The following is a 27,640-nucleotide window of genomic DNA, read 5'->3' as shown; positions in this document are numbered from 1 at the left end:
GATCTGAGAGTCCTTTGAACTTCTTGTTTTTGTAGTACAAGTATCAAATCAACATTGATGGTACTGTGGCAGCCTACAGAATGCCTTATTTGCTGGCAGGAGGTGGTGTTATCCTAAAACAAGATTCAGTCTACTATGAACATTTCTACAATGACCTGCGACCATGGCAGCATTATATTCCATTTAAGAGTGATTTAAGTGACCTTTTGGATAAAATTCAGTGGGCAAAATCTCATGATGAAGAGGTAATTTTCAGGGTTTTTTTGTTTAATTGCAGAGGCAGAACATTATTGTTAATAGTTATGACTTTGTTTTTTTTTTCTAATTGACATGAGTAGAATACCATGCAAGCAAGAATTAAACACACTTGCATCTTTGTGACTTGTGTGTTGCACAATCAAATCCAGTAATTGTGTCAATATAATATTGTAGTGCGATATACCTAAGAACTCTGTAATCTTCTCTTGAAAAGCAAACATTTTTTATAAATAAGAGTGTCTTTTTTGAAAGCTTGTAGCTAAAGAAAAGCTGCACTGTGATTGAAAGGCAAAAGCTTTAGATAAAAGCATTTGAGGGTGTCCCATCCAATTTTCTTCGGCCGTCTAGACCTAAGCTCTGGAATTCTTTCCCTAAAACTCTCTGCCTCACTACTTCCTGTCCTTTAAGATGCTTTCTAAAACCTACCTCTTTGACCAAACCTTTGGTCACCAACCTCATTTAATGAAAACAGAAAATGCTGGAATTACTCAGCATGTTTGGCAACATCTGTGGAAAGAGAAACAGAGTTAACATTCAGGTCAATGATCTTTTGTCAGAACAGACAATTTACAGATAAATATACGAATGTCTTCCTCTCTGTTTCAGTGTCAGTTTGGTTATGCTCCTGTGAAGTGCCTTTGGATGTTTTGCTACATTAAAGACATATGCAATTAGAGGTCTATTTGAAAACTGTTCCAGACCTGAACCCATTACTTGATTTTTTTTTCTCCCTCAGTATCTCTTAAACACTTCTATTCTCCCCTTCCTGCCTTGTGATTTTTAATTTCTCACCTCTCAGATGTTTGGCCCTCCCATTCCTATCCCAACCCATCACTAATGCTCTGCCTTCCTGGATGTAAATGCACAGCAACCTTCTGTGCCTCTCCTAAAATCCCCTGAATCCAGGCACCAGTCCACACCTCTTAACAAGCAACAAGCCCAAAAGCTCATTCTCATCTCTTAATGACCTTCTCGGCCAGTATGCCTACAGGGAGCGAACCTCACTAAATTCTTTCTTGCCCCACAATCTATCCGCCACCACCTCTTTGAATTGTGCTGACAGATCAACGATCACCATCCCCTCTATATTTCCTCCAGAATATCCATTGACTTGCAAACAAAGCCTTATCATGGATGTTTGTGCTGAAATCCTGGCTTTGACTCATGGTTCACAGATAGTGACATCTTGCCCCTTTCTAAAGCTTCTCTATTTAGCTGTACTTTCTGCCACCTGTCCTCTTCAAACTACTGTGATAGCAACATGGCCTTTCTCACCAAGTCATACTTCATGGCACCTTTTCCCCCTTTGAGGACTCCTCTTGTCTCTCATTCTTTGTGATTTCAATCTCTGCTTATGCTTCTCTTCCCCCCTCTCCTTTGAGTTCACAGCCCTCCTGTCCTTTCTAAGCTCTCTTTCATGTAAATCCTAGGAAGATCAAATCCATAATCTTTGGCCTGCCACTAACTCCATCCCTCTCTTTTGCCACTATCTGAGGCTGAACTGCTCAGAACTTTGGCATAACAACCCCATATCCTCTCCATGACAAAAATTGCCATGAGTTCCATCTGGGAAACGTTTCCCACCTCTTCCTTACCTCATCTGCTGCTGAAGCCGTCATCCATTTCATTGCGACCTCCTGACTTGGCTAACCCTATACGATGGCTTCATGTTCTTCACAACTTGTAAACTTCAGCATATACAAATCTCTGCTTTCAATATCTTATATTACACTAGATCCTACTTGCCCATTACTCATGTGCTTCTTAATTTACATTGACTCTCAATCCCCCACACACATCAAAGTTTAAAATTCTCATCATCATATTTAAATTCCTTTATGGCCTCACCCCTCACTAACTCAATAACCTCTTCTAGAATTAAAAATTTCCCACCCACAACACTCTTGTTCCTTTGACTCCTGCTTTTTTGGCACCTCCGCCTTTTGCCTAACATTTGGCCACCCTGTCTTCAGCAGCCTAGGCTCCATTCACTGGAATTACTTCCTTAAACCCTTCTCCCTCTCCTCTTCCTTGTCTTCATTTAACACCATCCTTAAAATCAACCTTTTGATCATGTGATTGGCCACAACCCTTAATATTTATTTCTTTGGCTAGGCGCCCCATTTTATTTCTCCTTACAACCCTGTGAAGCATCTTGAGACATTTATGATAAAAACACGATAGAAGTGTATGTTGTTGGCTTAAGTAACTGTATATGACTCAGATAAAAATAGGCAGATGTTCCATGACATAAAAGCTGTGTATGTGGAAAATTTAATAAAGAAGAATAGAGATATTGTAACTTCTTGATAATTATTACCATACTCTGTTATTTCAAGACCAGCAAAAGTCATGGAGGGCTTCTTTATATCTAGGGACACACTGGGCATTTCTGTGGTTGTTCTGTTCCCGACAGGAAAGTGCAAATATTGACATGAGAAAAAGTATTGAATACTTGCTTTGGAAATGTATTTTTTTTTGTTTTTGATCTAATTCATAGGCCAAAATGATTGCAAAAGCTGGACAGGACTATGCTAGGAACAAGCTTACGGCAGATCACATCTTCTGTTATTATTTTAAACTTTTCCAGGTAAGTAGAAGCATTTACTACATGAAAGACCCACGTTTTAATCCTGTTAATATCAAATTAATAGATTGGAAGCTATGTCAAAATGCACATGCACTGTCTTAAATAAATGAGTTGTCAGGCTATGAAATTTAAATATTGGATTTAAAATCTTTAGTGTTTTGCAGGGCTTTGATGTGAAATCTTACAGTTTTAATATACATTGACATTCCTGTTTGCCATTTAGAAGTATTGAAAACATTTGTGTTTGAAAGTTGGGGATTTTCAGGAAATTATACATTTTCTTCCAAGGATGCAATAACCAAAAGTGAAGTCCATAGGCTTTTTAACAGTTTATAAGTTAGGCACTAATTGAGCTTCAATGTTCTCTTCTGATAAATGGCGATTGACAGAAAAAGAAGTCCAAACCTTGAGCAAAAACGAGTATACTTGTCAGAGATGAGCCATTTACTAATGGTTGTTGGACAGGCTACAATATTAAAAACCTAAGATTGAACCAGCCCATTGAAGTTCACCCCTCTTGTAGATTAACTTTTCCATCGTATTTTCAGTAAGCTGAATATGTTTGTTTGTAGTCCTTTGGTAGGGTATTGCAAACAATTACTAGGACTTAAATCTTCCAAGAAAATGGCAAGATCAAGGATGAGAAAATGAAGATAAGTTTGAGAGCACAGTAAACACCATTAATTATGGCCACTTAGACCACTATGACCAGAAATTCGAAAAGATCCTAAAGTTACAGGTTGGACCCTAAAGGACCAATTGGCTTTTTCAAAGAATTAAAGATTACTAGGGCTTTTCCTCATCTCCTTTAATAAGGAGTATAAGGGATTTATCAATGACTTGTGGGTATTGGAACCTTAAGCCTTTCTTTCATACGTGTGTCTTCAATGAAGGGCACAGTTTACCTGTCTGTAATATGCAGTTTCATGCAATAACAATTTTCTCAATGCTTAAGTTCCCCTGCAACTTTTCCCAACTTACTTCTCCAACTTTCTTCAACTATATACTCTCCTCCCCAAGCCCATAGCTAGTAGCCTTCTGTTCTCTAACTCAGGCCTTTTTGGGGTACCCCTTTGCTTTTGGCCCACTGTTGGTGGGAGAGACTTCAGCTTCCTTGGTCCCACTCTCTGAAGTTTCTCCCTAAGCTGACTGCATCCCTACTTATTTCATTCTTTTCAAAACCCATCATTTCTTGATCGCTTACTCCATGGTTGAATGCCAATTTCTATTTGTGAAGTGCCATGGAATAATTAGTATATTAAAGAAGTGTTACAACCAGGTAAGAAGGGTGCAATGACTCCTTTCTCTTCCCACTCCCCATTTGGTTATAGCGGAGGTTTTGAATTTTAAAAGGATGCTGTAGTGCGAAATCGGCATGTACTTCACTGTGTGCAGTTTCTAAGTATTAAGCCAGACAGGTATTCTTGAATTAGGCACTTCAGGGGTTTATTTTATTATACTAAAACCCACCCAGGTAAAAATATTAAAAATGTACAATTACATACTACTTCCCACTAATGTGCTCAAACACACACTCAAACCTCAAGCATACAGAAAAAAATACAACTTTACAGCGTATCAAATGTTAAACTTGGCAAGTTAAAGTGCAGGTTTAGGGGAGGCGATGGCGCAGTGGTATTGTTGCTGGACTGGTAATCTAGAGACCCAGGGTAATGATCTGGTTCAAATCCTGCCACAGCAGATGGTGGAATTTGAATTCAATAAAAACCTTGAATTAAAAGTCTAATGATGACCATGGAACCAATGTTCGATTGTTGCAAAAACCCATCGGTTCACTAATGCCCTTTAGGGAAGGAAATCTGTCATCCCTACTTGGTCTGGCCTACATGTGACTCCAGACCTGCAGCAATATGGTTGACTCTTAAATGCCCTCTGAAATGGCCTAGCAAGCCACTCAGTTGTAACAAACCTCTACAAAGTCACAAAAAAGGAATGAAACTGGACGGACCACCTGGCATTGACTAAGGAAACGACAATGGCAATCGCAGCCCTGTCAGCCCTGCAAAGTTCTCCTTACTAACATCTGGGGGCTAGCGCCAAAATTGGGAGAACAGTCTCACAGACTAGTCAAGTAAGAGGCTGACACAGTCATCCTCACGGAATCATACCTTAAAGATAATGTAAGACACCACCATCACCGTCCCTAGGTATGTTCTGTCCTACCGGCAGGACAGAGCAGACCCAGCAGGGGCGGTGGCACAGTGGTGTACAGTCAGGAGGGAGTTGCCCTGGGAGCTCTCAACATCGATTCTGGACCCCATGAAGTCTCATGGCATCAGGCCAAACATGGGCAAGGAAACCTCCTGCTGATTACCACATACCACCCTCCCTCAGCTGATAAATCAGTACTCCTCCATGTTGAACACCATTTGGAGGAAGCACTGAGGGTGGCAAGGGCGCAGAATGTACTCTGGGTGGGGGACTTCAATGGCCATCACTAAGAGTGGCTCAGTAGCACTACTAGTGACCGAGCTAGATGAGTCCTAAATGCCATAGCTGCTATTCTAGCTGGGTCTGCGGCAGGTGGCGAGGGAACCAACAAGATGGAAAAACATACTTGACCTCATCCTCACCAACCTGCCTGCTGCAGACGCATCTGTCCATGACAGTGTTGGTAGGAGTGACCACTGCACAGTTGTTGTGGAGACGAAATCCCACCTTCACATTGAGGATATCCTCCATTGTGTTGTGTGACACTACCACCATGCTAAATGGGATAGATTTCAAACAGATCTAGCAACTCAAAACTGGGCACCCATGAGGCTCTGTGGGCCATCAGCAGCAGCAGAATTGTACTTGGACTCAATCTGTAACCTTATGGCCCGACATATCCCCTACTCTACCATTACCATCAAGCCAGGGGATCAACCCTGGTTCAATGAAGAGTGCAGGAGGGCATGCCAGGAGCAGCACAAAGCATACCTAAAAATGAGGTGTCAACCTGGTGAAGCTATAACACAGGAGTACTTGCGGGCCAAAAAGCAAAAGCAGCAAGTGATAGACAGAGTTAAGCAATTCCACAACCAACAGATCAGACCTACGCTCTGCAGTCCTGCCACATACAATTGTGAATGGTGGTGGACAATTAAACAACTCACTGGAGGAGGAGGCTCCACAAATATCCCCATCCTCAATGATGGAGGAGCCCAGCACATCAGTGCAAAAGATAAGGCTGAAGCTTTCACAACAATCTTCAGCCAGAAGTGCCGAGTGGATGATCCATCTCGGCCTCCTCTGGAGGTCCCCAGCATCACAGGTGCCAGTCTTCAGCCAGTTCGATTCACTCCAGGTGATGTCAAGAAACGGCTGAAGGCACTGGATAGTTCAAAGGCTATGGGCCCTGACAATATTCCGGCAATAGTACTGAAAACTTGTGCTCCAGAACTTGCTGCGGCCCTAGCCAAGCTGTTACAGTACAGCTACAACACTGGCATCTAGCTGGCCATGTGGAAAATTACCCAGGTATGTCCTGCACAAAAAAAGCAGGACAAATCCAACCCAGCCAGTTACCGCCCCATCAGTCTACTCTCGATCATCAGTAAAGTAATGGAAGGGGTCATCAACAGTGCTATCAAGCGGCACTTGCTTAGCAATAACCTGCTCACTGACACCCAGTTTAGGTTCCGCCAGGGCCACTAAGCTCCTGACCTCATTACAGCCTTGGCTCAAACATGGACCAAAGAGCTGAACTCCCGGGGTGAGGTGAGAGTGACTGCCCTTGACATAAAGGCAGCATTTGACTGAGTGTGGCATCAAGGGGCCCTAGCAAAACTGGAGTTGATGGGAATCGGGGGAAAACTCTCCGCTGGTTGGAGTCATACCTAGCACAAAGGAAAATGCTTGTGGTCATTGGAGATCAGCCCTCTCAGCTCCAGGACATCACTGCAGGAGTTCCTCAGGTTAGTGTCCTAGGCCCAACCATCTTTAGCTGCTTCATCAATGACCTTCTATCCATCATAAGGTCAGAAGTGGGGATGTTCGCTGATAATTGCACAATGTTCAGCACCATTCGCGACTCCTCATTTACTGAAGCAGTCCATGTCCAAATGCAGCAAGACCTGGACAATATCCAGGCTTGGGCTGACAAGTGGCAAGTAACATTCGTGCCACACAAGGGTCAGGCAATGACCATCTCCCAACAAGAGAGAATCCAGCCATCACCCCTTGATGTTCTATGGCATTACTATCACTAAATCCCCCACTACCAACATCCAGGGGGTTACCATTGACCAGAAACTGAACTGGACTAGCCATATAAAAACTGTGGCTACAAGAGCAGGTCAGAGGCTAGGAATCGTGCGAAGAGTAACTCACCTCCTGACTCCCCAAAGCCTGTCCACCATCTACAAAGCACAAGTCAGGAGTGTGATGGAATACTCCCCACTTGCCTGCACGAGTGCAACACCCACAACACTCAAGAAGCTTGACACCATCCAGGACAAAACAGCCCGCTTGATTGGCTCCACACCCACAAACATTCACGCCCTCCACCACCAATGCACAGCAGCAGCAGTGTATAACATCTACAGGATGCACTGCAGGAATTCACAAAGGCTCCTTTGACAGCACCTTCCAAACTCATGACCTCTACCATCTAGAAGGGCAAGGGCAGCAGATAAATGGGAACACCACCACCTGGAAGTTCCCCTCCAAGTCACTCACCATCCTGACTTGAAAATATTTCGCCGATACTTCACTGTCGCTGGGTCAAAATCCTGGAACTCCCTCCCTAACAGCACTGTGGGTGTACCTATACCACATGGACTGCAGTGGTTCAAGAAGGCAGCTCACCACCACCTGCTCAAGGGCAACTAGGGATGGGCAATAAATGCTGGCCCAGCCAGTGTAGCCCACATCCCCAAGAATGAATTAAAAAAAGGAAAGTCAATATAAATTCATTGATTGTATCTGCAGGCTTTGGTTCTTTAGCTGAAGCTGTTGGTTTAAAGTTGTAGCTGGTATGTCCCTTTTCTCCTGAAAACACTGTTGTTGAAAACCAATGGTGTTTAGTAGAGAGTCCCTGACTGCTGTAGGAATGTTGACACAGTTTTATCTCAGCAAAACTGGGTTCAAAGCTTAGATGGAATAGAGAGAGAGGGCAAAAGACAACCACTCTGCAGCAGCCAGAATATCTCTGCCAAGTCCCAAATTCAAGCATTCACACAAAAGGCTGTATCACATTACCTCTCTCCATGTCGATTGTACATTCAGGTAGTGGAGATGAGAGGTTAAAGGCAGTCCTGGTGCTCTGTGGACCTCATCTTTGGGATGAGAGATTAAAGGCTGTCCTGGGGCTCTGTGGGCCATGCCACAGGGATATACATGGCATGTGAGTCATGTTCCCACTCCAGGGAGAGGCAAAGCCTGTGTGCTCAATAGGGATCAGGCACAGCAAATGTGCAGGGCATGGTCATTTTGAGAATTTGAGAGGAAAAAGCTGGAATTAGATGTAATGGTATTACAGTTGAATAAAGGCAACTACAGAGGCATGAGGGAGGAGCTGGCCAGAATTAACTGGGAGATGAGCCTAGTAGGAAAGACAGTGGAACAGCAATGGCAGGAGTTTCTGGGAGTAAATTGGGAGACACAGCAAAAATTCATCCCTAGGAAGAAGAAGCATACTAAAGGGAGGACGAGGCAACCATGGCTGACAAGGGAAGTCAGGGACAGCATAAAAGCTAAAGAGAAAGCATACAATGCGGCGAAGAGCAGTGGGAAACCAGGGGATTGGGAAGCCTACAAAGACCAACAGAGGACAACTAAAAAAGAAATAAGGAGGGAGAAGATTAAATATGAATAATATAAAAGAAGATTGCAAGAGTTTTTTTAGATCTATAAAGGGTAAGAGAGAGGCAAAAGTGGACATTGGGCCGCTGGAAAATGACGCTGGAGAAGTAGTAGTGGGGAACAAAGAAATGGCGGAGGAACTGAATAGGTACTTTGCGTCAGTCTTCACGGTGGAAGACACGAGTAACATCCCCAAAGTTCAAGAGAGTCGGGGGGCAGAGGTGAGTATGGTGGCCATTACCAAGGAGAAGGTGCTAGGAAAACTGAAAGGTCTGAAGGTGGTTAAATCACCTGGGTCAGATGGATTACACCCCAGAGTTCTGAAGGAGATAGCTGAAGAGATAGTGGAGGCGTTAGTGATGATCTTTCAGGAATCACTGGAGTCAGGGAGGGTCCCTGAGGACTGAAAAATCGCTAATGTAACCCCCCTGTTTAAGAAGGGAGTGAGGCAAAAGACGGGAAATTACAGGCCGATTAGCCTGACCTCGGTCGTTGGTAAGATTTTAGAGTCCATTATTAAGGATGAGATTTCAGAATACTTGGAAGTGCATGGTAAAATAGGGCAAAGTCAGCATGGTTTCATCAAGGGGATGTCATGCCTGACAAATCTGTTAGAATTCTTTGAGGAGGTAACGAGTAGGTTAGACAAAGGAGAGCCAATGGATGTTATTTACTTGGACTTCCAGAAGGCCTTTGACAAGGTGCCGCACAGAAGGCTGCTCAGTAAGATAAGAGCCCATGGTGTTAGAGGCAAGGTACTAGCATGGATAGAAGATTGACTGTCTGGCAGGAGGCAGAGAGTGGGGATAAGGGGGTCCTTCTCATGATAGCGGCCGGTGACTAGTGGAGTTCCGCAGGGGTCAGTGTTGGGACCACAACTTTTCACTTTATACATTAATGATCTAGATGGAGGAACTGAGGGCATTCTGGCTAAGTTTGCAGATGATACAAAGATAGGTGGAGGGACAGGTAGTATTGAGGAGGTGGGGAGGCTGCAGAAGGATTTAGACAGGTTAGGAGGATGGGCAAAGAAGTGACAGATGGAATACAACGTGGGGAAGTGTGAGGTCATGCACTTTGGTAGGAAGAATAGAGGCATAGACTATTTTCTAAATGGGGAGAGAATCCAGAAATCAGGAGTGCAAAGGGACTTGGGAGTCCTAGTCCAGGAATCTCTTAAGGTTAACTTGCAGGTTGAGTCAGTAGTTAGGAAGGCAAATGCAATGTTGGCATTTATTTTGAGAGGACTAGAATATAAAAGCAGGGATGTGCTGCTGAGGCTTTATAAGACTCTGGTCAGACCACATTTAGAATATTGTGAGCAATTTTGGGCCCCGTATCTCAGGAAGGATGTGCTGGCCCTGGAGAAGGCCCAGAGGAGGTTCACGAGAATGATCCCAGGAATGAAAGGCTTAACATATGAGGAACGTTTGAGGACTCTGGGTCTATACTCAATGGAGTTTAGAAGGATGAGGGGGGATCTGATTGAAACTTACAGAATACTGAAAGGCCTGGATAGAGTGGACGTGGGGAAGATGTTTCCATTAGTAGGAGAGACTAGGACCCGAGGGTACAGCCTCAGAGTAAAGGGAAGACCTTTTAGAACAGAGATGAGGAGAAACTTCTTTAGCCAGAGAGTGGTGAATCTATGGAATTCATTGCCACAGAAGGCTGTGGAGGCCAGGTCATTGAGTGTATTTAAGACCGATATAGATAGGTTCTTGATTGGTAAGGGGATCAAAGGTTACGGGGAGAAGGCGGGAGAATGGGGTTGAGAAACTTATCAGCCATGATTGAATGGCGGAGCAGATGTGATGGGCCGAATGGCCTAATTTCTGCTTCTATGTCTTATGGTCATAGTCTCAAAGTTGGTGGTGATGGGGGTGTCGGGCTCAGTACTGGGCTGCAGATGGGATGGTCATGGTCAGGGAAGGCATCTGCAGCCTGTAAATGAGGAAAATATAAAGGGGGAGGAACTCAACTCTCCTGGGGGGAGGGGATGGTGGGGGTGGGGCCTCTGTATGTGACTGTGCACACAGTCTCCAGATGGGGAGGGGTGAGGTCCACATGAGGCATGGGGACATCAACAGTGATGGGTTCAGAGGGGAAGGCAGGAACATCAACTACAATAACATTGGGATCCAGTGTTACCAGGGGAGGCTGTAGAATCACCAGAGGGAGTTCTACCTGCATATTGTGAGGTTTCAGGAAAATCGGGGCTGGCAGGAGCCGAGCTCCGGATGCTGGTCTCAAAGTAGAAATGCAGCACCACCATCTAGAGACCTAAAAGTTATGATGCAGTTTAAAATCGAAACTGGAAAATAATCTGCACTGGAGGGGGCTGAGGCAGTGTGGGAGAAGCCACAGCTGGACTTACGGGTCCTAACAGGGGGCACCCTCACACTGCTTAAAGTAACAACATGAAAATGGAATCTAAGCTAATAGAACTCAGGAAGAGTTTATTGAGATGATGCAATTGGAGCCACTGACATTTAGAGCACTTTAACTTGAGACTGCAGGAGTCATTGGGTTCACAATGAAGCTGATCAATTTGAGCAGGAACAGAGAGGAATGTGAGAATGGAAACTCTTTCGAGTTACCAACAGTCACAAATTGCAACTTCTTTCGAGTACAATCACAGTTCTTGGTTTCCAGGAGTGGGACATGAACCCACAACCCTCTGATTCAAAGGCAAGGGTGCTATGAACTGAGCCACAGCTGACACCTCTGTGAGAATGGAAGCTCTTTTGAGTTACCAACAGTCACAGATTGCAATTCTTTTCGAGTACAATCACAGTTCTTGGTTTCCGGGAGTGGGACATGAACCCACAACCCTCTGATTCAAAGGCGAGGGTGCTATGAACTGAGCCACAGCTGACACCTCTGTGAGAATGGAAACTCTTTTGAGTTATCAACAGTCACAGATTGCAACTCTTTCGAGTACAATCACAGTTCTTGGTTTCCGGGAGTGGGACATGAACCCATAACCCTCTGATTCAAAGGTGAGGGTGCTATGAACTGAGCCACAGCTGACACCTCTGTGAGAATGGAAGATGCAGCCAACCCTGAAAGGAGCACAGCTGCTGGATATCTGCAGGATGATCAATCAAAGCATCCAATTGGCATGGCTAATGAGTCAAAGGGCATCCCATTCCAAAAGTGCAGGCTAGACACAATCAGTATAACATCAGAAATAATAGAAGGTCATGGGTAAGATTGAACAAATCCTGGATGCACTCAAGCCTCTTCCAACTTCTCTGGGATTAAGATGTCAAATAGCTGGGGTGGCATCTTGGCCACCTAGGTCTGTGAGGAAGCGCCTCACCTGGAATGCTGAATCAGGGAAAAGTGAGTAATGCAGACGCAGCCCTAAGGCATGACAGTGGCTTTCTGGCAGCAATTGGGAGCTCTACTATAGTTGCCCATTACTTATTAATCTGTTGGATCTATCTGTCCAGAGGGAGAAGGAGGATTGAATGATGGAGCCTGTGTCTTCTTGATGGCCTTGATCCAACTGATGAGAAGGGCTCGGCGCTGCTTAGCACCGTGAAGATGTCTGGCCTGTGGACCATGGTCCAGGGGAGCCCTATCAAGACCCAGAGGATGAGGAGGTCAGGCTCATCCCATGAAAGCGATTTGCATGACTGAAGACGCTGTTCCTGTATGGAGATGAGTGAGAGACAAGCTGCACACATCAGTGCTTGTCAAGAGATATGGTGGCTCATATCTGCCACATTCTGTGGGAGGAGTTTTTTTTTATTCATTCATGGGATGTTGGCACTGCTGGCTAGGCCAGCATTTAATACCCATCCCTAATTGTCCTTGAGAAGGTGGTAGTGAGCTAACACTGCATGGACTGGGAGGACATCCCGTGCTAGCGCCCCTGAAGGCCACCGCAACACTCAATATTTTGCCAGTGGGTCGTTCCAGAGATTCACAGGGGACCTATGTGACACCTCAGTCTTCAACACATCCTGTATCAAGGAGGTGACGGTTGCCCTCTACAGTAAGGCTTATCATGTGAAGTTCACACTAGATGAAGCTAGCCAGACTGCTAGATTCCTGGGTTTTGTTGCAATTTCTGACTTCTCTAGAGTACAGGGTGCGATCAATGTGGCTTTGAGAGCTCCATGTCAGCAGCCCCTGTTGTTCATTAACAGGAAAGGGTTCCACTCCCTAAACGTTCAGTTGATGAGCGATTATCAGAAGCACATCATGCACATTTGCTCCAGGTACCCTGGGAGTTTCCGTGATCCCTACGTCCTGAGGCACTCCCAAGTGTCTCAGATATTTGAGGGGCAGTGGCGCTTACAGAGCTGGCTGCGTGGTGATAAGGGTTGCTGCTGAAAAGATGGCTCATGACACCACAACGTCGTCCTTAAAGGGCCTCCGAGGAGAGATACAATGCGGCGCACAAAATCCATCATATAGCAGACCGTTGGCATCCTGAAGATGTGCTTTCGATCCTTGGACTGCTCAGGTAGGGTTCTGCAGTACTCCCCAGAGAGGGCGTCCCACATCACCATGGCCTGCTGCGCCATGCACAACCTGGCGCTTCAAAGGGGAGATGACTTGCCAGAGGGAAGAGGCAGAGAACTCCTCAGACGATGAAGACCTGGAAGGGCAGGAAGCTGAAGAGGGCGATGAGGGGGAGCTTCCACATGAGGATGGGATCGAAGCCACAAGATACAGAAGATGTGCCTGTGACACACTCATAGCCACAAGGTTTCAGGTGGAGTAAAGTGCAGACAAGGGTACCCAAGCGCATTTCTCCTGTCCCTTGGTGGCATGCAATGATCTGAAAGGGCTTTACAAACACGTGCATCGAGAGCAAGGTCAGCATTGGGCCTTGGACCTCCAACCCTCATGTTTCACCAGGCCCTAATCTTTGGAAAGGTCAGCAGCCAAAGCTGTATGTAGCCGCTCTGGGAAGTGAAAGGCAGCACATCAGTGCAAAGCCTTTGTCAAGTGTACTTGATGCAGTCATGGCCTCCTGAATGAGACACTTCTTGCTGCCACAGGGATGCACACATGGCTGGAGAGATCATCATGGCTGCAATTCTTGTGCTTTGACACAAACAATGAGGCTGCTATTTGATGATGAGACAATATGAGTGGTAAACCTCCGATGCAATTGAGCATACAACTCCATGGTGTCTTTTAATGAATATCACTTCCTAATGCAATTTGCAGTCACTTTCATTAAAGAGGTTGACACGTTTCCCTGACATTAGATAAGGAGCAAGTAACTAATATGAGTCAACTAGACATCACATGAATGTGATCACAAAGGGAGGTGATCATGGAGTGGGAGCTTGGGTCATCCTCACAATAAGAAGTCACACAGATGCATATGCACAACCTATTCAAATGACAACACCATTTTCATGAACATCAAATGTATTTGCAAAGATGCATGATATATGCAGTGAGTGAACACCCATGACCCAAAAGTGCTATCAAGGTTTCTTAATCTTTCTAACCCTACTGCCATATCTTGGATCCCTGGCATCCACAGTAGTTAAGAGGCAGCCTGCTCACTGCAACGTCCTGTTGTCTTTCATGGAGGCTGAGGCCTGTAGGGGCCTTGGCCTCCTTTGGGTCTTCTGCTGTGAGGCAGGTGCACCCTCCTTGGCCTGTGCAGCTTGAGGTGATGGGGTCACGGGCAGAGGAGATTGGGATTGGTTAGACACGCTCGGAGTCACCTGAGTGGATGGCCCTGGGGGCATCCAGCTGCTGGTGGTCCTCCCTGTGAGTACCCAAGGGCTCCTGTGTGACTCTTTGAGGAGAAGGGACATCTGGAGGGAGATCAAGGTGCCAGCCCCCCTCTCGCCTAGTCACTGATGGATCCTACCAGTGCCTGCAGTGATAGAGTGAAGGTCCGAGCGCAAATCCAGCAGAACCTCCTAGACCGAGGTCTCCAAGGTGGCCGTCACCCTTTCCATGGAGACCTTGAGGCACTCGCATGTCAGAGCCATGACATCAGACAGAAAGCAACGGACTCCTCCATCCTTCACTATAGTCTGTTGACTGCCTCTAGCAACTCTGCCTGATGTTCTGTCACATGTTTGCAACAGCCGTTTCCAGAGGCTCATCACCTGACTTGGACTCAGTGGGTGGCTGTTCTCCGCAGTCCTCCGAGTGCCAGTGGCCTGGGCTGTCACTGCCTCCACATGCTGCAGAGACATCTCAGTGAGTATTCCCCAGAATGTGACCCTGAGCCTAATCTAGAACTATGAGCTGCCAGGGTGTGTATGTCTGCACTGGTGGAGGGTGCAGGTGAACGCAATGACAGGTCTTCTTCAAATGGCTGCTCAGCATCCTCCTCTGAGGTGGCCTGGAGGGTGGGGCTTATGTTGCTGGTCTGTCTGGACCTGCTGCTGCCTGTAAGATAGATTTAGTTCATGAGCAGGCTGAATGCAATATTGTGTGTCACTCACTGTCCATGTCAGAATGCAATCAACTCATGAAGGACACATCCTATCTGGCTTGCTGGGAGAGGCCGATCTCTGTCCTCGCTTGCCAACTCGGCGACATCCTTCTCAAACTTGGAGAGACCCTGGATGATTGCCAACCCTCATCCGCTCTGGGATCTCTCCCTCTTGTTGTGGGCCAGGTTGACCTACATTAAGACAAAGGGATGGAATGTGATGAGAAGGAATGGAGCAGAGGTTTGGAAGCATGCATGCCTATTGTGTGTGCCGGGCCCTCCCCAGTAAGGGCTGAGGATGCTGTTTGTGCAAGATGATAGATGAGATCCTGGTGAATAGGTTTTCAATACTGATATCTCCTCTACTAATATTTTGTGAGATCCCTGAGCAGAGTGACACTCAGTGCATAATGCAATTCTGAGCGTGTACGTTTGGAGTGAGCTGAAAGATGATTAACCCTGACGGTGCGGATGAGATCATTCATCCTCTTTCTGCACTGGATGGCTGCCCGCGGAGCTGACCTCCCTCTCGACCGCCTCCTTGCTGATGAGGTGTACTTGGTGGACTTCCAGGAACCATTCCTTGGGTAGAGGACATCCCGGTGCTGGTGCACACACGAACAAGAGCCTCAAGGGAGTCGTTGCTGAACCTTGGCACTGCCTTCTTTTTTCTTGGAGCCATCTCAGACTTGCTCATCCACACAGCTGGGCTGCAGAGAGTAATATGTGTGTTTGGCTGGCATTTATAAATGGCGCCAGGACCCCATTAGGTTATGGTGGCATGGACGAATCATTGGGCTTGTGATGTGATTCGGAAACCTACTCGTCAATGCATAATTAACGAGCTTCCAAGCATAAGATTGGGTGCGATTTCCCAACCTGCTCATCAGCGGGAAACTCGCTGTTAATTCTGACGAACACTGTACCTAGACTCTGGAGCAGAAAATTCCACCTATGTTTCTTTTTTTGGTGAATATAACTGTTGTTTTTTTTAATTCATTTATGTACACAAGGACTAGGGAAACAAAAGTAAACAATCAGGTGAGGGAAAAGATTTGAACTGCTCACAATTTGTAGCAAAATCAAACGTGTTGAAACAATATGTTTATGATTTTGCTACAAATAGGAAACAAAGGAAAATCTCCCTCTGAGATGAAACGTGATTGAGATAAATTAGATTAGATTAAGAATTTTTTAATTTCTTTACTCGTGGGATGCGGGTGTCTTCGGCAAGGCCAGCATTTATTGCCCAAACCTAATTGCCCTACAGAAGGTGGTGGTGAGCCACCTTCTTGAACCGCTGTAGTCTTTGTGGATTATGAATTTTCATAGCTGTTCTGACACAACTGAGTGGCTTGCTAGGCCATTTCAGGGGACAGTTAAAAGTTAACCATTTTGCTGTTGGTTTGGATTCAAATGTAGGCCAGACTGGATAAGGATGGCAGGCTTCTTTCCCTTAATGACATTAGTAAACCAGTTGAGTCTTTACGACAAATCAGTAGTTTCATGGCTACCAATGTATACTCTAATTTTTTCGAGTGCGTGGGTGATCTGTTTAAGTGCACAGCTGAGCACGTGCAGCAACTTAAAGGCACCATTTTCTGCACAGGAATTTGCAGGTTGCCACGCAGCCTTGCATCTTTGAAGGCACACTAATGATAACTATTATCGATGCTACCTTTTTATTTCAGATTTATTTAATTAAATACATTTAAATTCAGAACTTAAAACTCACTTTATCAGTCAAGTAGCGTAAGCACTATTTTATGGTACCCATAAAAGTCAACAAACACAAAAACTCATCAGGAGTTAACATAGAAACATAGAAAATATGAGCAGAAATAGGTCACTCGGCCCTGCGAGCCTGCTTCACCATTCAATATGATTATGGCTGATCCTCCATCTCAATGCCATATTCCTGCACTCTCCCCATACCCCCTTGACACTTTAAGAGTCCAGAAATCTATCTATTTCCTCCTTAAATATATTCAGTGACTTGGCCTCCACAGCCTTCTATGGTAGAGAATTCCATAGGTTCACAACCCTCTGAGTGAAGAAGTTTCTCCTCATCTCAGTCCTAAATGGCCTACCTCCTATCCTGAGACTGTGATCCTTTGTTCTAGACCCCACCCCAGCCAGAGGAAATATCACCCCTGCATCCAGTCTGTCCAGCCCTGTCAGAATTTTATATGTTTCAATGAGATCTCCTCTCATTCTTCTAAACTCCAGGGAATACAGGCCTAGTCAGCCCAATCTCTCCTCATACGACAATGCTGCCATCCCAGGAATCAGTCTGGTGAACCTATGCTACACTCCCTCTATGGCAAGTATATCCTTAGGTAAGGAGACCAAAACTGCACAAAATACTCCATGTGTGGTCTCACCAAGGCCCTGTATAGCTCCAGTAAGACATTTTTGCTCCTATACTCAAGTCCTCTCGCAATGAAGGTTAACATACCATTTGCCTTCTTAACGGCTTGCTTTCAGTGATTGGTGTACAAGGACACCCAGGTCCCTCTGTACATCAACATTTCCCAATCTATCACCATTTAAGTAATACTCTTTCATTCTGTTTTTCCTACCAAGGTGGATAACTTCGTACTTATCCATGTTATACTGCATCTGCTATGTATTTGCCCACTCGCTCAACTTGTCTAAATCGCTTTGAAGCCTCTTAACATGCCCCTGTCATCAGCAAACTTGGAAATATTACATTTGGTTCCCTCATCCAAATCATTGATACATATTGTGAATAGCTGGGGCCCCAGCATTGATCCCTCTGTCACCGCCTGCCACTCGAAAAAAGGCCCATTTATTCCTACTCTCTGTTTCCTGTCTGCTAACCAATTCTTAGTCCTTGCCCCCAATATTACCCCCAATCCTGTGTGCTTTAATTTTACACACTAACCTCTTATGTGGGGCTTTATCAAGAGCTTTCTGAAAATCCAAATACCCCACATCCACTGGTTCTCCCTTATCATGCTAGTTATGTCCTCAAAGAACTCCAAGTAGGTAACATGATTTCCCTTTCATAAATCCATGTTGACTTTGCCTAATCTCATTGATATTTTCTAAGTGTTCTGTTATCACGTCCTTTATAATAGACTCTAGCATTTCCCCTACTTAGGTTAGGCTAACCGGTCTGTAATTCCCTGTTTTCCCCTCCTTTTTTAAAATAGTGGGGTTACATTTGCCACTCTCCAATCTGCTGGAACTGTTCCAGAACCTACAGAATTTTGGAAGATGACAACCAACGAATCCACTATTTCCATGGCCACTGCCTTCAGTACTCTGGGATGTAGATTATCAGGCCCTGGGGATTTATTGGTTTTCAGTCCCATTAATTTTTCCAGCACTATTGTTTTAGTAATACTAATTTCCTTCAATTTCTCCTTCTCTCTAGACCCTTGATTCTCTAGTATTTCTGGGAAATTATTTGTGCCTTCCTCCATGAAGACAGAACTAAAGTAGCTGTGTAATTACTCTGCCATTTCGTTGTTTTCTATTATAAATTCCCCCATTTCAGACTGTAAGGGACCGACATTTGTGTGACCAAATCTTTTTCTTTTTACATACTTACAGAAACTGTAATAGTCTGCTTTTATTTTCCTTGCAAGTTTACTCTCATACTCTATTTTTCCCCTCTTAATCAATCTGTTGGTCCTCCTTTGCTGAATTCTAAACTGTTCCCAATCCTCAGGCTTGCTACCTTTTCTAGCAACTTTATATGACTCTTCTTTGGATCTAATAATATCCTTAATTTATTTTGTTAGCCATAGTTGGGCCATTTTTCCTGTTGTGTTTTTGTGCTAGAAAGGAATGTATAACTGTTGCAATGCATACTTTTGTTCCCTAAATATTAGCCATTGTCTACCCACCGTCATGCCTTTTAATGAAGCTCCCCAATCTGTCTTGGCCAACTCATGCCTCATACCTTCACAGTTTTCTTTGTTAAGATTTAGGACCCTAGTTTCAGATCAGACTACTTCACTTTCCACCCTAATGAAAAATTCCATCATGTTATGGTCACTGTTCCCTAAAGGACCTCGCACAACAAGATTATTAATTAAACTCTTCTCATTGCACAATATCTAATCTAGGATAGCCTGTTCCCTAGTCGGTTGCTCGACATACTGGTCTAAAAAATCATCTTGTACACACTCCAGGAATTTATTCACCACAGTATTATTGCTAATTTGGTTTGCCCAGCCTATATGTAGATTAAAGTTACCCATGATTACTGTAGCACCCTTGTAATATGCATCTCTAATTTCCTGTTTAATGCCATTCCCTACCTTATCACTACTGTTTGGAGGCCGATAGACAACACCCACTAATGTTTTCCACCCTTTGTTGCTTCTTAGCTCTACCCAGACTGACTCTACATTTAGATTTTCTGAGCCAATAGCCTCTTTCACTATTGCACTGATTTCATCCTTAACTAACAGCATCACACCACCTCCTTTTCCTTTTTGCCTGTCCATCCTAAATGTCGAGTATCTTTGGATATTCAGTTCCCAGCCTTGGTCACCCTTCAGCCATGTCTCCATTATCGCAATCATATTCTACTTGTTTACATTGATTGCACTGTTAATTCATCTGCCTTATTGAGAATGCTCTGCGCATTAGATACAGTGCCTTTAGACTTGTCTTTTTAACATTTTTATGCATTTTTTTTGTGCTATGGCCCTATTTGCTGTGAGCTCCTGTTTTCTCTGCCTTCCACATTTGCTTTCTATTTTTCTGCCTTTCATTCCTACTTTTGTTTCCCTCTCTTCTGTTTTCCTGCTCAGGTTCCTATCCTCCTGCCAATCTAGTTTAAACCCTCCACCACATTACTAGTGAATACCCCTGCGAGGATATTGGTCCCGGTCCTACTGGGGTGCAACCCGTCCTGCTTGTACAGGCCCCATCTTCCCCAGAATCGGTCCTAATGCCTCAGGAATTTAAATCCCTCCCTCCTACACTATCTCTCCAGCCACACATTCATCCAGTCTATTCCCCTATTCCTGATGTCGCTAGCATGTGGCACTGGGAGTAATCCTGAGATTACTATCTTTGAGGTCCTACTTTTTAATTTATTTCCTAGTTCCCTATATTCTGCTTTCAGGACCTCATCCCTCTTTTTACCTATATCGTTGGTACTGATATGGACCACAACCGCTGGCTGTTCACCCTCCCCCTTCAGAATGTCCTGCAGCCGCTCAGTGACATCCTTGACCCTGGCACCAGGGAGGCAACAAAACATCCTGGTGTCATGCCTGAGGCAGCAGAAATTCCTATTTGTTCCCGATTACGATAAAATCCCTCATCACTTTTGCTCTCCCACTCTTTTTTCCCCCCACTTCGTGCAGCTGAGCCACTCATGGTGCCACAGGCTTGGCTCTTAATGCATTCCCTGAGAAACCATCTTCCCCAGCAGTATCCAAAACAGAAAATGTGTTGGGAATGGAGATGGATTGAGGGCACTCCACTGCCTGCCTAGTGCTTTTACTCTGTCTGACAGTCACCCATTCCCTTTCTGCCTGTGCACTCTTTAACTGTGATACGACCACCTCACTGTGTGTGTGTTATCCACAAAGATCTCATCCTTGCAGATGCTCCACAGTGGCTGCAAGTGCATCTCCAGCTCCAAAACACGGATTTCAAGTAGCTGCAGCTGGTGACACTTCCTGCACACCTGTTCGCCCTGGACACTGCAAGTGACCCTGATTTCCCACATCACACAGGAGGAGCATTCCATTTGGCCGAACTGCCCTGCATGACTTACCCTTAAGTTACTCCCTTTACTTTTACTCCCTCTAGTTTAGAGAATATTAACGACAAAATAAATACTTACCAGGTTCTACTCACCAAGGCCGCCGCTCTTCTTGCTGAGGAATGGTAGAAAATGATACCTCCTTTCCTCTTCACTGAACACCCTCTCTCACCAAATTCCAACTGAAGCACTCTAATACAGCTCAAAGCAGCACGCCAGTGCAGACAAAGCAGCACTGTACATGGCTTGCTGTCTGAATCTAGCTTCTGAAAACCAGTTTAAGCCAGTTAACTAACTTACTAGCAAGCAGAGCCTGTATAACCCTTGTTTTATAGCTGGACTAAAACTCACCTCCTCCCAACCCAAAGAGCAACTTCTAGTTACTTGCTAATTTAAAGAAAGATTAGACTTTAGATAGAAATTAAATCTTAAAAGTCCCTGCCTCACCAAACTCCAACTGAAGCACTCTAATGCAGTGCAAAACAGCATTCCATCAAAAGCTTAACGTTTATTTTTAAAACAGTGGCTCAATATTTTGCAGTTCTTGTGCTTTGAGTGTTGTTGGCTTCTCTTTTTTACTTTTTATGTTTATATTTTTATTATCTAAAACTTTACACTGAACAACTTTCTCTGATATATAACTAAATTGCCAAGCACAAAACACTTTATTGTACTTCCATATAATGGGAAGCTCTTTGCGTTTCAACTGCACACTTTTTTCAAATGAAGCCTTGAGAAGATGATTATGGATGCATCTTTATTGCCAGTTCTTTAACTTCAGATGCTTCTTTATCAGTTTTAATCTAGGATAGATCTTACAAGATATATTTATTAAACTTTGGAATTTGGTAACTGAGGGAGGACAGCTACCACATATTTCAACAGTAGCTGGGTGATTACATTACAACAAATTGAAATGCTTATGATTGGAGGAATAGCCTTGACTTTTGAACTGAAAAAAATCTTTCAAATTGTTTTTTCACGAAAACATAATGTTAAACCTATGGCCATATGCTACCTTTGCTCAGATCACAGTAGCCACTGTTATCTCAGATGATAAAGATTAATGTATTCCCAAGGACTTCAGTTATCTGTTATCAAAAATGGAATTGGAGAACACAGCTCAATTTAATTTGATTTTATCAGACAGATACTATACTTTAATAATCCAGCCAAAATACAAAAAAAAACTTTAAACATGGTCATCCTTGCTAATTTTTCAATGAACTGAAATCTTTATTCTCGGCTATATTTGGGTTAACAAAGAGCCCAGATTAGTTAATTGCTGCAGAATATGAGATGTCCACCATATTCTCTTGTTATCTAAGAGTTATCTAAAAGAAAATACCTCAGCATCAATTCTTGTTATATAGTATAAAGTGCTATTTTAAATTTGTTTACAAATAAAAGTTTATACTGAAGCAAAATTAGGCAAAATACTGTGCAGTGCAATCATCAAATTTCCAAACATAAAAGCTACATTGATTATTTTAAGAATGCCTGTAGTTCTTCCAGCTTTGCTCTGTAAACTCCTGGCAATACATAATTCCTGGGGATACATATCTGAGCTGTGCTCACAAAGCTGCATGCAACCCTCCCACCACCACCACCCCCCCAAATGTATCTCACCCCTTGTATCATGCACCTGCAGTATATCAAAAATCATGTGTCAGTCCATACGTCCTACCAACTTTTATCATTGTAAATTCTTATGTTCACAGTAAGAATGCAAACTTGTTACATCTTCCCACCAGAGATGTTACCATGTTGTCATGATTATGGGAGATAGTTTTCAATTATGGACTGAGGAATTCATGCACGTAAAACAAAAAAATAAGGAGCAGGATGAGGTAGAGTTTCCACTTTGGATGCTAGCTGCAGGGCCACTGCAAATTGTGTCTGTTCTTTATCTGCAGGTTTTCCACTCAAACTCACTTGTATATCAATAGACATAAAATCTGCCCTGAGTCGTCGCAATCAGGCAACATTTTAAATCAATTTTTTAAAATATTAGCTTGAAAACAGTTTCCTTGATATATTATATCAAAAATCATGGCAGTGAAGATTGATTTATGCAGCTGAAAAGAGATTTACCACAAAAAAATAAGCATTTTTCATCACAGTGCCAAATCCACTATCTGTGATTTTAAATTACTAAAAATGACTTTTAAAACAAACACCAAACTATTTCCTAGATATATTGGGTACATTCAAAACCTTTTAAAATATACCTGTTAGTTCCCTTGCACCTAAAAGATCCAGTTTAATTTTTAGAGCCTCCTTAAATGTCTGAAAATGAATGCAATTAGTGGAAATTTACAATAGTGATTAATTCAGCCTGGCGGCAGCCCTGCTTCTCATGCTTTGTTTTTGAAGCTAGTACAGAGGATTGCCGAAACTTTAGTTGCACTGAATGGAATGTTCCCAATTAAAATTGCTCAATCTTTTACGTCAGTCAACGGTGATTTAGAACAACTTTCACCAAAGTATCTATAATTGATTAGAAATGTGTCACTTTAAAGTGGGGACTGATTTACAATTATCCCTTGCCAACTAACCTTGTTACACCTGGGAATTACACTTGGTCTTGGCACTCTGTGTTCCATACCACAGGAGATCAACCAGTAAGTTATTAATATGGGTATGTTTTATTGATTGCCAACATTCCTTATAAAATTTCCAATATTAATTATATCCATATCCTTGGTGCATTTGTAATTGCCTGAGGTGATGTTCCAATAGAACTTCCCCATTAGAACGTGCAACCCTTTGTCATTTCTTTTGGTTACAAAGCCTCTCTGCATTTCTGTGGTAAAAAGTTTTGGTTTGAGGCACCCTGTGATTCCATCCTCTGACAACTTGCTGATTCTACAGTGATTGATCATTCTGTAAGTCGTTTAGGCCTTTTTCCAATTTGTCTTTTCTCTCATTTGTATTTTGAGCAAAGTGTTAATGTTTCCCAACTATGGGCAGAATTTTCCATGGCTGCTGGTGGCGGGCGTGATAGGTGGCATGCGTGGACAAAATGGCGCAATCTGTTTCATGAAGGCGGGAAAGCAGGTCGCGATCATCCGCTCAGCCCGCCAATGGCGGGCCACATTTCCTGCCAACGGTCGTCAGGGCGCTCATTGTTATGTATCAGCATATCATTAAAAGGCCATCCTGCCAGGCTCTTGTACCCCGCTGGATTGTCCGTCCATGTCAGCGGGAAAGCACATCGACGCGTTTCACAACAGCACACAGGCAACCTGCACTTGACGGCCTTCACTTTGGGGGAAACTGAAGGTGATTGAACAGCATCATTCTGCGCAGCTCACCAGGGTCGCCTATTGCTTTACAGGCTTCAGGGGCCCCGGGGGGCCGGGTGAAGTGCGGCCCTGCCACGGAGGTAACTGTTGTTGGGGGGTTGTCCAGAGGCAACTGCTGCCCAAGCTCGGATGTGACTGTTGTCATTTGGGTGTTCAGGGACAACTGCTGCCCAGCCTTGGAGGCAACTGTTGTCTGGGAGGGTGTCCGGGGGCAACTACAGCCCAGCTACAGAGTCGACTGTTGTCAGCGGGGTGTCCGGGAGGCAACTGCTGCCCTGGTGTTGGATACTGTGCACCAGAAATCGAGGTGGTGGGCAGGGTAGGCAGGGGAAGTGGCCACGCAATAGGGACGCCTATATAAACTGACCATTCCTCTGCAACTGAGATAGTTCAGGCGCAGCCATAGTATATGATTGGGATCGGGGTCCTAGACTGCCCACCCACACAAGCAACATGTAGGCAGCAAAGTGCCACCAAGCGCTCCAGACCTCCATGCTGCAGGAGGACTACATCGGGAGCATGAAGCCTGGTGACCTAGCTGTATGCCTGATGGCCTACGGAGAGCGAAGACGATGGAGGAGAGAGCGACTGAGGCACCTGGCCACGCAAAGGCAGGAGCAGCAACCTCAGGAAGAAGGGACTGCTGGGGCTCCCACACATGCTGCCTAGGAGTGACAGCGAGCCGTGGCTGGTCAGCGCCTAGCGACACCCAGGATCTATAGACTCTGCCTGTCATTCCTGCAGATGACTGAGAACCAGTGTCGCCGACGACTGCGCATGTCTGGGACCTGGTGGCTCACATCTCCCACTTACTGCAGGACTTAGCGCCAAGGGGACTTGGAGTGCATCCACTGCCATTGGCTGTGAAAGTGACCGCGGCACTCAATTTCTACACTAGTGGCTCCTTTCAGGGCTCCATAGGTGACATCTGGGATATCACAAGCCATCCACAAATGCATCCATGAGGTCGTGGATGCCACCTTTTCGAGGGCACATAACTTTGTGCATTTTGGCCGGGACTGGGACAGCCAGGATACAAGGGCCATTAGATTCTCCCGGATCTTGGGATTCCCACAGGTGCAGGGTACGATTAACTGCACCCATGTGGTGCTCAGATCTCTGTCGCTACACACAGTGGGCTACATCAACCACAAGGGAGTCCACTCACTGAATGTGCAACTGGTATGGGACCACAAGAAACTCTTCCTGCAGGTATGCACATAGTTTCCAGGGAGTATGCATGACCCCAACATCCTCAGTCGGCCGCAGGGATGGCTCCTCGGGGGTAAGGGCTACCCGCAGAGGCCATGGCTGATGACACCCGTGCGGTGGCCTCAGACTGCAGCAGAGCGACACTATAATGAGGCTCATTCTGCAGCTCGCAACTTGGTGGAGCAAACCATCGGGATGCTGAAGTTGAGGTTCCGGTGCCTGGACCAGTCTGGTGGAGTCCTGCAATACAGCCCACCGAGGGTGTCATGCATCATCGTTGTCTGCTGCGCCCTGTACAACCTGGCGCTCCAACAGGGAGACGAGCTGGCTGAGGAGGAGTTGGGGGAGCTGAACGTCTCCTCCATTGAGGAGGACAATGACGTGGATGAGGCTGAGGAGGTCCTTGGAGGCATCGATGACAGGGGTGAGGCCCTCGCACTGGCCAGACGAAGCAGGCGTGCTCTGGAGGCCCTCATAGCTTCTAGATTTGTGGAGGATGATGATGACATGCATTGAGGTGACCCATAGATCCTCACATCGCACTTGTGAACGTTTGACTCCAGCCTGGCTTATGGCAGCGCGAATACCCTCTGTGAGAATGCTTCTGTCCTGGAGACACATTGGAGGCCCTAATAGTTGCTCGATTGCAGGAGGATGATGACAACATGCGGTGAGGACACTCCATAAATCTTCACACAACCTCTGAGAATGTCTGACTCCTGTCTGGCGCTCGCTTGCGCTCTGTGATCAGGGTCATATCATAGAGATGCAGCCATGAAACTTTAAAAGCATCTGATGCTTTGTCCACCTTCAGCACCTGAACTCGTCAGGAGCTGGGGCACAGCATCAGTGGTTACAGATGCTGGAGACATGGGGCCAGCCCCTTCTTAAAGGTGCTGAGAGCACACAAAGCAAATGAGAGAATTCTGTGGCGCCTCCCCACTACATTCTGGCAGCATTGACAAGCACTGCGGAGGTACAGGCATCAGTAATGTCTCCAGGGAGTGTGAGGCCAGACCATCACTTTGGTCTGAAGGCTGCACAGAACACAGGAAAGAGACCCTGGACTGAGACACCTGCCTTTATCTTGTGCAGAAAGGTTTCACATCTGAGTGACAAGAACACTGCTCATCAGAACAAGGAGCCATAGGCAGGGAGACATTCTTGGGAGTTTATTGACAATAATAAACAGTAAATACAAGTGATTAACACCCATGCCCAGACTGTGCAACTAATTCTTTTTAACTTGCCTAACCGTGCCGCTACACCTTGTTGCTCCCCGGACATCCATAGCGGAGGTGGAGGTAGCTTGCTGACTGCGACGCCCTGTCTGATGACTTTGGAGGGCCGAGACTTGGAGGGCCCCGGCCTGCTTTCGGGGTCCTGCTGTGTGGCAGTGGCCCCCTCCTTGGCCTGTGGAGCTGGAGCTGCTGAGGTCACAGGAAGAGGGGAGTTGGATGGGCCAGCCACTCTCAGAGTCACCTGGATGGATGGGCGGAATGCGCACCTACTAATCCTCCTCCCCATGGGTGCTAATGGGCTCATGGCTGACTCCGTAAGCGGAAGCGGTAGCTGGAGTGAGATCAAGCTGCCTGACACCCCTCTTGCGTACACACTGTTGGAGGCCGACTATGGCATCAGCGATGGAGTTGAGCCCATGCCGCAGTGCAGGAGCAAAGCCCTGGATCAAGGTCTCCATGGCGGCCACCACCATACCAGTGTTGACCTCAGTGTGTTGGCATGCTGACACTATTGCCTCAGCCTGAAGGTGAATGGACTCCTCCATCATGCCTTGCAATCTGAGGAATGCAGCAGACATCCTTTCCTGATGTTCCTGAGATTTCCTTTGCAGCTCCAGCAACTGTGACATGACCAAGTCCAGAGGCTCATCATTTTCTATTTTTCCTTAGTTCTGTTGAAGAGTCATACAGACTCGAAACATTAACTGTGTTCCTCTCCGCAGATGCTGTCAGACCTGCTGAGTTTTTCCAGGTATTTTTGTTTTTGTTTTGGATTTCCAGCATCCGCGGTTTTTTGCATTTATCTTAATGTTTAATTAACTGCCACTTCTTTTCAAGGAATGCCTACCTTGAAGAAGTATTGCTCTTCTCTCTGACAGGATTTCCGTCTCTCTCTTTTGCCTTGTTCGCCTTCATTGCTTTCCATTTCTTTCCTGGTGTTTGACAAGGTATTTACTAAAACTCACTCTCCACCTATCACTGGCCCTCTATCCAGCTCTACCTGTGTCCCCCCCCCCCCACTTAAACCAGCTTATA

General features: G+C 45.2%; 1 protein-coding gene across 4 annotated transcripts in view; it reads left to right on the top strand.

Moving 5' to 3' along the window:
* poglut2 (protein O-glucosyltransferase 2) overlaps window positions 1-27,640 on the top strand; it is a 124,686-nt gene that overhangs the window by 63,512 nt on the left and 33,534 nt on the right. For 3 of the 4 annotated variants that reach the window (XM_078545853.1, XM_078545854.1, XM_078545851.1), the window contains 2 exons: window positions 36-245; window positions 2,759-2,848. In XM_078545853.1, the coding sequence (XP_078401979.1) occupies window positions 36-245; window positions 2,759-2,848 (300 nt within the window). The remainder of the gene's footprint in view (window positions 1-35; window positions 246-2,758; window positions 2,849-27,640) is intronic. The other variant, XM_078545852.1, reaches the window with a different exon arrangement.

This window comes from Cetorhinus maximus, chromosome 7, assembly GCF_964194155.1.
Source record: "Cetorhinus maximus chromosome 7, sCetMax3.hap1.1, whole genome shotgun sequence".
Taxonomy (NCBI): Eukaryota; Metazoa; Chordata; class Chondrichthyes; order Lamniformes; family Cetorhinidae; genus Cetorhinus; species Cetorhinus maximus.
The sequence above is the reverse complement of the archived record's forward strand: the minus strand, read 5'-3'. Positions and strand labels throughout refer to the sequence as shown.